The 15353-nt window shown below is 44.0% G+C and overlaps 2 protein-coding genes across 2 annotated transcripts; both read left to right on the forward strand.

Moving 5' to 3' along the window:
• Nucleotides 1–6735: 6735 nt before the first annotated feature.
• Nucleotides 6736–9469, forward strand: LOC308158269 (GTPase IMAP family member 8-like; the record flags this gene model as incomplete). Its single annotated transcript, XM_080531863.1, has 4 exons — nucleotides 6736–7423; nucleotides 7805–8488; nucleotides 9158–9294; nucleotides 9401–9469. Coding segments are annotated over 4 exons (1578 nt in total), but the record flags the coding sequence as incomplete, so codon positions are not given.
• A 185-nt stretch (nucleotides 9470–9654) lies between these two features.
• Nucleotides 9655–15353, forward strand: LOC308158961 (uncharacterized protein). Its single transcript, XM_080532680.1, has 9 exons — nucleotides 9655–9752; nucleotides 10123–10212; nucleotides 10331–10408; nucleotides 10716–10805; nucleotides 10937–11014; nucleotides 13434–13726; nucleotides 14031–14177; nucleotides 14557–14722; nucleotides 15137–15353. Coding segments are annotated over exons 1-9 (1113 nt in total). The 5' UTR covers nucleotides 9655–9751; the 3' UTR covers nucleotides 15307–15353.

Genomic DNA, 15353 nt, shown 5'->3' on the forward strand with positions numbered 1-15353 from the left:
GGCTGAGGAGAGGAGACAGAGACATGATGGCTGAGGAGACGAGACAGAGACATGGCTGAGGAGACAAGACAGAGACATGGCTGAGGAGAGGAGACAGAGACATGGCTGAGGAGAGGAGAGGAGACAGAGACATGGCTGAGGAGAGGAGACAGAGACATGGCTGAGGAGAGGAGACAGAGACATGGCTGAGGAGAGGAGACAGAGACATGGCTGAGGAGAGGAGACAGAGACATGGTGGCTGAGGAGAGGAGACAGAGACATGATGGCTGAGGAGAGGAGACAGAGACATGGCTGAGGAGAGGAGACAGAGACATGGCTGAGGAGAGGAGACAGAGACATGGCTGAGGAGAGGAGACAGAGACATGGCTGAGGAGAGGAGACAGAGACATGGCAGAGGAGAGGAGACAGAGACATGGCTGAGGAGAGGAGAGGAGACAGAGACATGGTGGCTGAGGAGAGGAGACAGAGACATGGCTGAGGAGAGGAGACAGAGACATGGCTGAGGAGAGGAGACAGAGACATGGCTGAGGAGAGGAGACAGAGACATGGTGGCTGAGGAGAGGAGACAGAGACATGGCTGAGGAGAGGAGACAGACACCTGCTGTGGGAGCTGTAAGATAAACTTGGCACAGAACACAAAGTAGCTGACAGTTCAGGACCAGGGTCAACTCCTTACAATTATGCCACATTAATTGTAGAGTTAAGCAATGTCTAAATGTAATGTCTGCATCAATTAAATTATTAAACACGGACACGGATGCAATGAATCATGACATGAGCATACTTTTCGCTTATGACTAGCGCAAGTCTATTGACAGATCGCTAGCTAGCTAGTACTATTAGCCTAAACTAGCTCTGTCAACTTCTCCCTCCAACAAGCTCTTTATCTGGACAAACTAAATGACAGTAGCTACATATGAACAAAAACCTTTTGTATGTCAACCAAACGCTTTTACCTGAATGGATGCCCGGCGTGTTCGAGTTCAGAGCGTGGGGATGGAAACCTGTATCTGTGGCCCAGACTCAGAGAACACGGACTCAGACCAGGGGGGGGGATTCCATCAACGTCGCTAAAGGACAATCCAGGCTTATTTTGATAAATCCCGCGAGATTTATAATTTTAAAAAAGTTTTTTTTTTAAAAAAGGAATCCTGTATTTTCCTTTAGTGACGTTGATGGAATACCCCCCCCTGATTTCGTTATCAGGCTGTGTTCGGAATTGTATACTAGCATACTGCATACTCGCATACTCGCATACTCGTTGAGTATATACTGCATACTGCCTACTAAATTCATAATAAGTATGTGAAAACCAGCCGACCGTTTACACAGTACGCATACTGCCTCCCAGAATGCATTTCGCCGGGAGCGGCGAATTTAAACCTCCATTTTAAACCTCCATTAGCTAAAATATGTAATTTTGGCTTTACAAGTGTTAACATGTCATTCTATGAAGTTTTAATATGTTTTCAGGCGAGAAAGTAACCACATACAGTACAGGCCAAAAGTTTGGACACACCTTCTCATTCAATGTGTTTCCTTTATTTTCATGACTATTTACATTGTAGATTCTCACTGAAGGCATCAAAACTATGAATGAACACATGTGGAATGATGTACTTAACAAAAAAGTGTGAAATAACTCTAAATATGTCTTATATTTTAGATTCCTCAAAGTAGCCACCCTTTGCTTTTTTGTTGTTAATAAAATAAAAAATTGTTGTTGTTAATAAAATATATAATAATAATATAAAAAATATATATATAATAACATATGATTATTAACACATATTATATTTAATATTATTATTATATATTTTATTAACAACAAAAAAGCAAAGGGTGGCTACTTTGAGGAATCTAAAATATAAGACATATTTAGAGTTATTTCACACTTTATTGTTAAATACATAATTCCTACGTGTTCATTCGTACCCCTTCGTATGCAGACCCTACATTTTCTTGCTGGCTTCACAGCCTACCACACAGAAAACAAATATGATTGAGTGCATAGAGAGACACACACACACACACACACACGTGTAAATAAGTTTACACACACACACACACACACACACACACACACACACACACACACACACACACACACACACAATACGTCAGTCACCGTTTTGCTTGAATTTGCTTCTCTGCAGAAAAAGCTCGTTTTCTCTGTTTATTGGTCAAAATCAGGTGTTTTTGCTGAAACCACCCTATGTTCTACGGCCGATTTCTAAACACTCAAAGAGGCTAGAAACAAACTTTATTTTTCTGATGAAAGAAGAGAGTCTAAAGTTTTGGTAGATATGTTCAATGTTATGTAGTCCAAAAAGTCAATATTTGGTGGGTCTTCAAAGTTCAGCGAAAATGCCCCAAAAGTCTGGCAGTATGGAGCTCTCCGCTCTGAACATGGCTGGCAGTCAAAGAGTTAAAAGAGATTGATTAATATGTTACATGATTGACAATTAAAAGAGATTGATTAATATATTACATAACATAAAGAAGTAGTACATTTCTGTTGTATTGGCTGAGAATAGGTAGAACTGCAGGTCCCAGAAGGCCTTGCGGCAAGATGTCATAGAAGTTGACAGTTTAGTTTGTTGGTTTTGAGAAATGCAAATTGTAACGTCCAGAATTAAAGTGAATATCAAATAGCTCGTTTATTGTTTGAAAGTGATCAAAACTGTATGCCACCTGATTTTTATATAAAGAAGCTTTCGCTTTACAACCCGACATCCTAGCCATCATTTAGGTAGGTAGAAATACTACAAGGATATGGCTTTTTGGCACGTTGCACCTGTTGTCATGACAACTGATGCTTCAATCATAATGTCGCGCAATATCAACGTCAGTCACTTTTGAAGTTCAAACAGCCTCACAGTCATCCATGAACTCATAGGGAACCAGTAATTATATTATAATAATATATAAATCTAAAATACGTAATTTCACATTCTCTTCCTTGTTTTTCATATTGTAGCCATGTACAACGATAGCTCTACAAAGACTAGAAAGAAGCATGAGGGGGATGCGCTCCTTCTGCAGGCAAAAAGTCGGAAGGAGGAGGCAGCCAAGCTGAAGGAGGACAGACCTGTTACTGTAAGTGTAACCATCACTATTAGCACACGTCCCTGCAGTTATACCAGTGTTGTCACCCCGAACCCTTCAGGTCTATGCCCTGTCCAAACAGCTATGTTACATGAATTTTAGACATATTGTCAAATAAAGAACATTGTATTTTCTATTACTAAACCCTGGTGTGCTTTCTGAATTCTCATCCATGTGACATGTTTCCCGGACCAACCCGGTAAAAAAAAGGTGGTGGCAGCGCTATTTCTAGAACCCACAAATTGCCTTTCATACCCCATACTTGGGTTTATTTCAATACACATTGTATATGCGGTAGGCCTATATTGTTGTGCTTGCTGGTGGATGTACCCGGCTAATTTGAATTCATAAATGAATGGACGGAAATAACTAGATCGCGATGATTTATTGAAACGTAAATAAAACAAACAATGAAATTAACGGAATTGAAATAAACGGAAGTAACTAACATGTTTCTCTTCATCAATACTTCGCATGTCCCTCGCCAACATGATGAACTTCCTCATCCCTTGTTTCGTTGAGTGGCCTTACATAATACATACTGTCACCTTCTCTGCTGCTTTCCCCCCCGCAAAGCCAGAAGACAGAGCGTCTCTTCCTCATCATCGGTGGACGACGGCTGTCATCAGAATGATCACGCCCTCTTTTGGGTTGTAGAAGTCCAGAAGTTTGACTGGCGGTCAATGTACATTTGTGGGTTTTGCTACTTTAATCCGATAAAATAAGAAAACTGTATCGCTTTTTAGATATTAGGATCTCAAATCCGATGGCCACAATTATATAGTGTCGTTGCCGATCAATGATCGATATTAAACCTGTGGACTTTGCCTTCACGTTATAAACTTTCACTTTGATCCTGGGCGGAACTGCGCATTTCTACGAAAGGGAATCAGAGAGAAAGGTAAGAAATGTTTGTTGTTTTGTTACAAAGTTGGTGGGATTCGGGAATCAGAAGTTATTTCTGCTTATCACGTCTTTGACGACACATCTATGTACCAAATCGTTAATTCAAAAAAGTTAATCGCAGATAAAAAAAAATGTAACGTAAGAAATGTATATCATGAGGCCGGAAATAGTATTGGTGATAAGGGGGGTGAAAAACATGAAATGATCGCTGCTCAGGGTTACACTGGACCAGAGCCGAGCTCCGAGGTAGTGTTGTTTAGTAACGTGATAACTTCATGCATTGGCATGGTCTCTAATAATATAACTTAATGAGATACAGTATAAACAAATGTCTCTGAAAATGTGATCCGACCTTCAAGTGCAAGCGCCCAATCCCTTTAGTCTAATGGTGTGTCTTGTTCCTTGTTATAAACTTACTGTTGTTTTTTATGTTCAGCACTTGGACTTGTATGACTTGTGATATATAGGCTACAGGTGCATCTCAAACATTTTTAATATCGTGGAAAAGTTCATTATTTTCCGTAATTTAATTCAAAAAGTGAAACTTGCATGTAGGCCTATTCTAGATTCATTACACATTAAATTGAAATATTTCAAGCCTTTTTTTATTATATAAGACCAATCCAAAAAAGGATTTATAATACAGAAATGTCGACCTTCTGAAAAGTATGTAAATATTTGCACTCAATACTTGGTCTGGGCTCCTTTTGCACGAATTACTGGTCATCAATGCGGCGTGGCATGGAGGCAATCAGCCTGTGGCACTGCTGAGGTGTTAGGGAAGCCCAGTTTGCTTTTTGAGATGCACGTATAAATAGAGTTTGATTGATTGAAGTACAAGCGCTCAGTCCCTTTAGCCGCACCGTTACGTGACCATCTCTCTTCTCTGAGCTCCAGTAGTGGAACTCCGCACATCTACTTCCAGCCGATGCAATGTTCTTTAAATGAAGATTTATTTTATGTATTATTTGTGTTAAGGGTTCGTAATTGTTCTTCATTAACCTTGCTGTATAGTATATTTCTGACAATTGACTGACAAGTTGATTGCATGGCAATAAAACAATGTTTCACTCTATTGCTTGTAAAGACACAACTTCAAGCTCATCATAGATGTGAAGTGTTTTTGACAGTGTGGCTATTTAAGGACCTTTGGTTGCTGTATTGCAGCACAGACGCCAATGCTGAAATCTGATTGGTTCTACCGGACGTGCTGGTTTCAACAGGTGAGGCAGAGCCTCTAACAGAGGGAGACATTTCTCTCATATGCAGATTCCAGCACCCTGTCTCCTGTCAGGCAACATTGCCTGGTGGTTGTGACGCCACTCATATAATAGCCTACGGATGTTCACATCCACATGCACCATGTTCTGATAGTCATCACATAGCCTACTGATGATGTTCACATGCACCATGTTCTGATAGTCCTCACATAGCCTACTGATGATGTTCACATGCATCATGGTCGGGTCATCATATTGTCGGGTTTTACTGCTGTAATTGTGTTAGTGGAACTCCACCTCTGATCATAAGAGGCCTACATACATTAATCACATCTCATACTGTGTGGTACAGTGTTGTTGAACAACTACATTATTTTCTGTCTAATCTTCTGCAGGAAGGAGAGAGAGGGGGTTAGAGAAGAGAGACTGGACTGTGGAGAGGTTATTATGGCCACATATTCGGGTAAACACTCTGCTTTGTACACACCATGAACTTTGACAAAGATATATTTATTGCTTTTGAGTAATTTAGATTTTATCATTATAATTCATTCAGAAAGTCTGAGCGATATTGGGCCCTATTATGCACTTCTTAACTTGCCGTCTTAAGTCTTAATTAAGACGCACCGCCAGGTTAAGACCTACCGCCACCCTTATTATGCGCTTCATACGCGCTACTGCTATTATGCAGGTGTCGATAGGCGCCCACACACAAGACGTAAAACTCCCGTGCATATATTGCTCATTGTGGGAGTGTTCATATGTTAATGAAGTGCACTAGGCGCCCCTGCTATTATGCGATCTGACTTTGCTCCTAGCGCTAAGAAGTGGTTTGAAAAGTTCTTAAGTTTAGACTTCATGCACGTTTTGAAACACGAGCGCGCCTCCGCGGTTTGCGCATGCATGTGGGCACACATGAACACGCACGTGGCTCCACGGCAAGACGTCAATTACGGTCACAGTATAAATGCTTTATTTCAGAAGGGCGAGGCCAGCGCTGTACAGTATGTTGCCTCCGCATACTGTGCACATACAGTACGAGCATGCCGTGCGTAATATAATGACATCAACATCTGTCATTCCTGCAGTCTTCCAGCGACCCCTCTGTAATACTTCTCAACTCACAAGCGGAGGTATTGCCGTGTTTATTCAGAAAATAATCATGCACAAGCTTGTTACTTTCTTCTGCAGAGAAGCGCGCTGACCTCCTTCTTAGGACTTCCATAATAGCATAGCGCTAATGACTCAACGCAGCCGGTTCTTAAAGGGAATGGCACCTGGCACGCTGATTGGGTTGATTGAGAAGACGCCCAAAACACACCCATGACTAATTTCTTTGCTTAGCGCCGGGTTTTAGGCGCCCACTACCGCACGCATAATAGCAAAGTGGCCTTGACCACGCCTCCACGTCTTAAGTTTAGATCTACCGCCTCGTCTTATTGATGAAGTGCATAATAGGGCCCATTGCCTGACAAAATACTGATGTGACTCCCTCCATCTCTCAGAGCTGAGGATTGTGCTCCTGGGCTCCAGGTGTGGAGGGAAGAGTTCATCAGGAAACACCATCCTGGGCAGAGAGGAGTTTGACCTGAGGAAAGCTGCTCAGTGTGTGAAGAGACAGGGAGAAGTAGCAGGGAGGCAGGTCACTGTGGTTGACACTCCAGGCTGGGGGAGGGCTGACTCTGTGGAGAACACTCCTGAGCTGGTTAAACAAGAGATTGTACTCAGTGTGTCTCTGTGTCCCCCAGGACCTCACACTCTCCTCCTGGTCATACGGGCATCTAGTTCATTCACTGAGGAACACAGAAGACGCGTAGAGGAACACCTGGAGCTTCTCAGTGAGGGAGTCTGGAGTCACACTATAGTGCTGTTCACCCATGGGGAGTGTCTGGGAAACACAACCATTGAGCAGCACATTGAGAGAGATGGGAAGGCCCTCCAGTGGCTTGTTGAGAAATGTGGGAACAGGTACCATGTCCTCAACAATAAGAACAGGGGTGATGGCACTCAGGTCACAGAGCTGCTGGAGAAGGTAGAGGAGATGGTGGCAGGAAACAGAGTAGACCATTATGAGATGAAGAGAGAGATAGTAGAGAAGATGGAAGAGAGAAGGAAGGCAGAGGAAGAGAGAGCCAAACAGAGACTGACGAAGGTGCAGAAACAGAGAGAGAGCCTCAGATCACTAAAGGGTGAGTTTGATTCAGTCTATGCTTTGTGTCCTGTGATAATTCTACTGTGTTGCATGCAGTAATACGCCAGCAAGAGTGCCACAAGTCATAATACTGTCTGGTTTTTACTACTGTAATTGTGCTCATGACACACTGAGAAAAACAGTTGTCATCAATAAGATGTGTGTACAGTAGATAATACACAACCCTGCCGTTGTGAGACAATTAACCTAAATACATGTGAAATAACAATTTTATTAAATAAATTATTAATAATGATAATCATGAAATATTGTGACAATAATACACAAAATATGTTAATAAAACACTGAATGATTGTGTTGAGATTTAGCTGATGAGGTGGTGTTTATTTCATAGCAGGTGATTCCCTCCATCTCTCAGAGCTGAGGATTGTGCTGCTGGGGTCCAGAGGAGGAGGGAAGATTTCATCTGGAAACACCATCCTGGGCAGAGAGGAGTTTGACCTGAGGAAAGCTGCTCAGTGTGTGAAGAGACGGGGAGAAGTAGCAGGGAGGCAGGTCACTGTGGTTTACACTCCAGGCTGGTGGAGGAATAACCCTGTAGAGAACACTCCTGAGCTGGTTAAACAAGAGATTGTACTCAGTGTGTCTCTGTGTCCCCCAGGACCTCACACTCTCCTCCTGGTCATACGAGCGTCTAGTTCATTAACTGAGAAACACAGAAGACACATAGAGGAACACCTGGAGCTTCTCAGTGAGGGAGTCTGGAGTCACACTATAGTGCTGTTCACCCATGGGGAGTGTCTGGGAAATACAACCATTGAGCAGCACATTGAGAGAGAAGGGAAGGCCCTCCAGTGGCTTGTTGAGAAATGTGGGAACAGGTACCATGTCCTCAACAATGAGAACAGGGGTGATGGCACTCAGGTCACAGAGCTGTTGGAGAAGGTAGAGGAGATGGTGGCAGGAAACAGAGGAGACCATTATGAGATGAAGAGAGAGATAGTAGAGAAGATAGAACTGTCGAGCAGAACCAAAGAAGCTAAAGGAAAACAGAGGCTGGTGAAGGTGATGGAACTGAGAGATATCCACAGAACATTCATCGGTGAGATCATTCTGTTCATAATTGAAAGATCAAACTGTTTGTCAGACCTGTTACAGAATGATGGGCTGGATGTGGGTGATAATGTGATATGTAACTACTTATCAGTAATGACTTGGCTAGAGGACAGTCAGCCTACGCAAGGCATGGAGGATATCAGTGGAAGACCTGGGTCAAACACATGTATGAATACTTTAAAGTATTTAGGTGTGCTTCATTTAGCTTGTGATACTCTTCCATTGGTTACATAGTACTCAGCTAAAATGACAATCATCTGAAATACTTTGCATGGCACTTCAATCACAACAAGTTGGAATGCACCAGATTACATCACTTTTTCCAACTGTGCTCTTAAACCATCATACATTATCACCACTTACTGTAGTCAATGACCTGACATAGATGGCATTGCAAGTAACGGTCATTCAGTAATTTTTTGTGATATCCCTCCAATTTCACTGTGCTGAAATACAGGCAGAAAGTGTTTTTGACAGTAACAGTGAATTATTTTGGTTCAGCACCCAGCGTTGAGATATCCCCCATAATGTAATGTACAGCATGTAATCATATTATGTTACCAAATCACACAGTCATGTGTTCCAGAGGATGTTCAATGTGGATTAACTGAACTGCATTCTCTCTCTCTGACAGGTGAATCCCTCGATCTCTCAGAGCTGAGGATTGTGCTGTTGGGGTCCAGGTGTGGAGGGAAGAGTTCATCAGGAAACACCATCCTGGGGAGAGAGGAGTTTGACCTGAGGAAAGCTGCTCAGTGTGTGAAGAGACAGGGAGAAGTAGCAGGGAGGCAGGTCACTGTGGTTGACACTCCAGGCTGGGGGAGGGATGACCCTATAGAATTGACTCCTGAGCTGGTTAAACAAGAGATTGTACTCAGTGTGTCTCTGTGTCCTCCAGGACCTCACACTCTCCTCCTGGTCATACGGGCATCTAGTTCATTCACTGAGGAACACAGAAGACCCGTAGAGGAACACCTGGAGCTCCTCAGTGAGGGAGTCTGGAGTCACACTATAGTGCTGTTCACCCATGGGGACTGGCTGGGAGACACAACCATTGAGCAGCACATTGAGACAGAAGGGAAGGCCCTCCAGTCGCTTGTTGAGAAATGTGGGAACAGGTATCATGTCCTCAACAATAACAACAAGGGTGATGGCACTCAGGTCACAGAGCTGCTGGAGAAGGTAGAGGAGATGGTGGCAGGAAACAGTGGAGATTACTTGATCATCACTGCCAATACGGGGATCAAGCAGTGAGTATGATATTCTGACTTACCTTGTAGAAGAGGATAACATGTTAGCTATCTATAGTAAACCACACATCATGACAACATGCGTGATGTTTAATGTCTCAGTATACTCCGTGGATCACAAACTCAGTTGCACACTTTGCAATGTTTCAGTTTTGAAACTACTGTGCTTTCTACAAGACTCCCATCTGGCAAAACAATGATAATTCATAGTCAGGGGGAAATGTAAAGCTGTTGTCCATTTGATGACAACAACATTATTGCTGAATCTGATGCCATATTATAACCAGTATATTTATCAAAATCATACATGCTCAGGTTTCTGATCTGTTGTTGTTGTTGTTGATGATATTGTTGTTGATGTGTTCTACAGTGAGTGGAGACAGCAGACCAGAGACCGGGTTTGGTTCTGACCTGATATCTGAGGTTGGATCAGAGGCTGGATCACTGTGGAGGCCTGATGGTAGGGTGACAGAATAGTGCAATGCCTAGTGTGAAAAACTAAAACAAGCATAAAAGGTGCATTGAGCACCTGCGCTGTGTATGTTATTTTCATTATGTCCAACATGACTTTCTTTAAGGAACTGGGTTGGAGGAGTTCCGGAAGAAATCACTACCGACAAGAGGAGCTAGCAGCATACCTTTTCGTCCTCCCAGCAGTGAGTATAATACTCTGACTGGCCTTGACCTTTAACCTCCCAGCCCTCAGTATGATACTCTGACTGACCTTGACCTTTCCTATTATGATGGAAGCCTAGCCAGCTCAGCCCAGTAGATTAGATTAAGTTAGATTCAACTTCATTGTCATTCCAGAGTTCAAGTACTATACAACGAAATGCAGTTTAGCATCTAACCAAAAGTGGTATATTCAGTTATGAGCTGTAGAATACAGCCCAATACAGCTCACTACAGCCCAGTACAGCCCTGTACCAGGATTTAAGTTGTTGTTGTTGTTGTATTCTACAGTGAGTGGAGACAGCAGACCAGAGACCGGGTTTGGTTCTGACCTGATATCTGAGGTTGGATCAGAGGCTGGATCACTGCAGAGGCCTGATGGTAGGGTGACAGAATAGTACAATGTCTTACATTTGATTTAGTGTGAAAAACTAAAACCAACATAAAAGGTGCACTGAGCACCTGCGCTGTGGTATGTTATTTTCATTATGTCCAACATGACTTTCTTTAAGGAACTGGCTTGGAGGACTTCTTGAAGAAATCACTACCAACAAGAGGAGCTAGCAGCATACCTTTCCGTCCTCCCAGCAGTGAGTATGATACTCTGACTGACCTTGACCTTTAACCTCCCAGCCCTCAGTATGATACTCTGACTGACCTTGACCTCCCAGCCCTGAGTATGACACTCTGACTGACCTTTACTATTATGGTGGAAGCCTAGCCAGCTCAGCCCAGTACAGCATAGTAGAGCCCAGTCCAGCCCAATCCAGCTCAGTACAGCCCAGTACAACCCAGTACAGCCCAGTACAACTCATCTCAGTGTGAATTAGGGTAGAGAAGTAGTGATTGTTGTTGTTGATGATGATGATGTTGTGGTTGTGTTCTACAGTGAGTGGAGACAGCAGACCAGACACTGGGTTTGGTGCTGAGCAGATGTCTGAGGGTGGGTCAGAGGTTGATCCAGAGAGTGTCCAGTGAGCCCTAATAGAAGGAAGACGGATGTCCTCTCTGGTGTCCAGCAGTAGACTGGTGCAGACTGACACACTCCTGACACACACACACACACACACACACACACACACACACACACACACACACACACACACACACACAGACGCTCTTTACAAGTGTGTGATGTTTGATCTCTGTTCATCAGTTTTAGGACAAAAGCCTATGAATGCCAGTAAAATACACAAGGAATGGATGTTAAGAGTTGTATTGTTTGTTCATTGCATCGGCCAATGTTCAATATTCAGTAATCATATTAGTTTAAGCATATTCTTTTAGTTACCGTATTTTCCGGACTATAAGTCACACTTTTTTTTTCATAGTTTGGCTGGTCCTGCGACTTATATATCAAAAGATATATAATTTCATACTGACTGACATGAACCAAGGAGTAAACATTACCGTCTACAGCCGCGAGAGGGCGCTCTGGGCTTGTGACAACTATATGCTGCTCCTGTACCACTGAAGAAATTAACTGGAACATTACCGGTAACTTGCTTGTTGGACTCGCTGGCTTGTTATGTTAATTTAGCCTATTCAGCCTCCCAGGTATGTTCTTTATGCTATTGTGTAGCTGAATAACTGTTAATCTGTGACGTTAACATACCGGACACCTATTCAGCCTGTTGTTCTGTGTTCTATTGTGTAGTTGAATAACTTGCCTTTCCAGATTAAATGTCTGTTCTTGGTCTTGGATTTTGTGAAATAAATGTCTAAATAAACGTGACTTATAGTTACGTTTTTTTCCTCTTCATGACGCGTTTTTTGACTGATGCGACTGGTGAAAAATATGGGAGATTAACGGGAAAATATTTAAACGGGAGCACAGCGGGAAAGAAAGGTAAAATACGGGAGAATCCCGGGAAAAACGGGAGGGTTGACAGGTATGCAATTCCGAACACAGCCTGATAACGAAATCAGGGGGGGGGGGGTATTCCATCAACGTCACTAAAGGAAAATACAGGATTCCTTTTTTTTAATTTTTTTTAATTTACTTTTTTTAAATTATAAATCTCGCGGGATTTATCAAAATAAGCCTGGATTGTCCTTTAGCGACGTTGATGGAATCCCCCCCTGGTCTGAGTCCGTGTTCTCTGAGTCTGGCCCACAGATACAGGTTTCAATACCCGCGCTCTGAACTCGAACACACTGGGCGTCCATTCAGGTAAAAGCGATTGGTTGACATACAAAACGTTTTTGTTCACATGTAGCTTAGCTACTGTCATTTAGTTGTCCAGACAAAGAGCTTGTTGGAGGGAGAAGTTGACAGAGCTAGTTTAGGCTAGTACTAGCTAGCTAGCGATCTATCCATAGACTTGCGCTAGTCATAAGCGAAAAGTATGCTCATGTCATGATCAATTGCATCCGTGTCCGTGTTTAATAATTTAATTGATGCAGAAATTACATTTAGACATTTGCTTTACTCTACAATTAATGTGGCATAATTGTAAGGAGTTGACCCTGGTCCAAAACTGTCAGCTACTTTGTGTTCTGTGCCAAGTTCAGCTGTCAGCTCCCACAGCAGGTGTCTCTGTCTCCTCTCCTCAGCCACGTCTCTGTCTCCTCTCCTCAGCCATGTCTCTGTCTCCTCTCAGCCATGTCTCTGTCTCCTCTCCTCAGCCATGTCTCTGTCTCCTCTCCTCAGCCATGTCTCTGTCTCCTCTCCTCAGCCATGTCTCTGTCTCCTCTCCTCAGCCATGTCTCTGTCTCCTCTCCTCAGCCATGTCTCTGTCTCCTCTCCTCAGCCATGTCTCTGTCTCCTCTCCTCAGCCATGTCTCTGTCTCCTCTCCTCAGCCATGTCTCTGTCTCCTCTCCTCAGCCACCATGTCTCTGTCTCCTCTCCTCAGCCATGTCTCTGTCTCCTCTCCTCAGCCATGTCTCTGTCTCCTCTCCTCAGCCATCATGTCTCTGTCTCCTCTCCTCAGTCATGTCTCTGTCTCCTCTCCTCAGCCATGTCTCTGTCTCCTCTCCTCAGCCATGTCTCTGTCTTGTCTCCTCAGCCATGTCTCTGTGCAACGACATCCTGCTCTGCAACTTCCCCAAGTGTCGCTCCAGGCTGTGTGGATTCGCCTGGATCACAGCTTGCTCCCACGCCTTCTGTGACCAGCACGGAGAGTTCAGCAGATCCCCGGCGCTCTGCCCTGCCTGCTCTTCTGTGCTCTCGGGGAAATTGGACGTCGTACGCACGGAGTTAGCGCCGTCTGAGGAGTATAAAGCCATGGTGCTGGCCGGACTCAGGCCCGATACGGTGCTGGACATCAGTGCCCGCGCACTAGCCTTCTGGAATTACCAGGTCTGTCTTGATAGAAAAGATCCATCCGGGATTGGCCCAGATCTGATGTCAGATCATAAACCAAAACGTTTTCAAACAGTCATCACCGTGCGTGTGTGTGTGTGTGTGTGTGTGTGTGTGTGTGTATGTGTATGTGTATGTGTATGTGTATGTGTATGTGTGTGTGTGTGTGTGTGTGTGTATGTGTATGTGTATGTGTATGTGTATGTGTATGTGTATGTGTATGTGTATGTGTGTGTGTGTGTGTGTGTGCGCGTGTGTGTGTGCGTGTGTGTGTGTGCGTGCGTGTGCGTGTGTTTTACAGGTGCACCAGGAGCGTATGTATCAGGAGTACAGTCTGTCCCGGGCCGAGGGACAAGTCAAGCAGATAGAGAAGGTGTTGACCCAGCAGAACCAGAGCAGAGAGCTAGAACTCAACGCCATGAGAGGGGAGGTAGCCTCTCTGAAGAAGGTTAGACACAATGTTCTATGATAGCAAAGCCAATGTTCGCCAATCCTAATTGTGGTGTGCTGTGTGGCAGACCTCCCGTTTTTAATGCTTGTGCTAATTGAGTGCTTGATAATTAGTTAAATCAGGGGTGTACTGGTCTGGAACCAAAGCCTGCATAACCCCAGTCCCTACTGGGGGACCCCAGTCCCTACCATAGACCCCAGTCCCTACCATAGACCCCAGTCCCTACCATAGACCCCAGTCCCTACCATACACTTATTGGCTCCAACCAATATGTTGTTATTGTTCTTCTATTTAACCTAAATTCCCTCACTTCTTGGTCCCCTTCTCTGTGACCTTCTCTTTTCTAATCTGACCATCCCTCCCTCCTGAGCCTCAGTTGATGGAAGAGTACAAGAGGAAGTACAGCGAGGTGTCTGAGCATCTGATGGATAAGAGCAGGCAGTACCAGAAGCTGCAGGGGCTCTATGACTCACTGAGGCTGCGCAACATGGCGGGGGAAGAGAGAGAGGCAATGCGCCAGGGACCCTCAGATTTCAACACAGGTTAGAGAAAGGGAGAAATGTAGACAGTACCGTATCGGGGCTTATCATCACATATCTTGAGATCTTTGGGAGTTACTTGGACTTAAATCACGATGTTGGTGTTGGTTGATGGTCAATGGGAGATCAGTGTTAAATATTGGAATAATGCATGCGCAGGCAGACCTGTTAGCATCAGTCAGCTGAGATTATTTGGAGAGGAAGTAAAGTAGATTTAGGGGAGGAGTTGTTACTTTGAATGGTTCAGTAACACTGACATGGAGAGAACACTGTGTGATGAGTTGATTTATTTATAGTGTATGGGGAAATGGGGTACTATCAACAGTTATCAAATTCAACACCCCATGTGATGGGTTGATTGTCTAGGTAGGGAAAATAATGTTCCATCAACAACAATAGATTCCACCTGTTCCTCAGGAATGGGACTAGCCAGGCAGCCTTCTCCCAGGGGGAGCCCTCCGTTTCTGGCCATGGGGTATGAGGGAGACAGCAGGCTCTTCTCCTCACTGGAAGATGGAGCCAAGACATTCTTCCGGTTCAGCTCCCCTGCTAGAGACAGGGGCCACTCCTTCAACAAGAAGCACTGAGTAGATAGGCAATGTTGCTGGTTTGTGTTAGCACATCAAGGTTTATT

This window comes from Nansenia antarctica, assembly GCF_963989245.1.
Source record: "Nansenia antarctica genome assembly, chromosome: 5".
NCBI classification, from domain to species: domain Eukaryota; kingdom Metazoa; phylum Chordata; class Actinopteri; order Argentiniformes; family Microstomatidae; genus Nansenia; species Nansenia antarctica.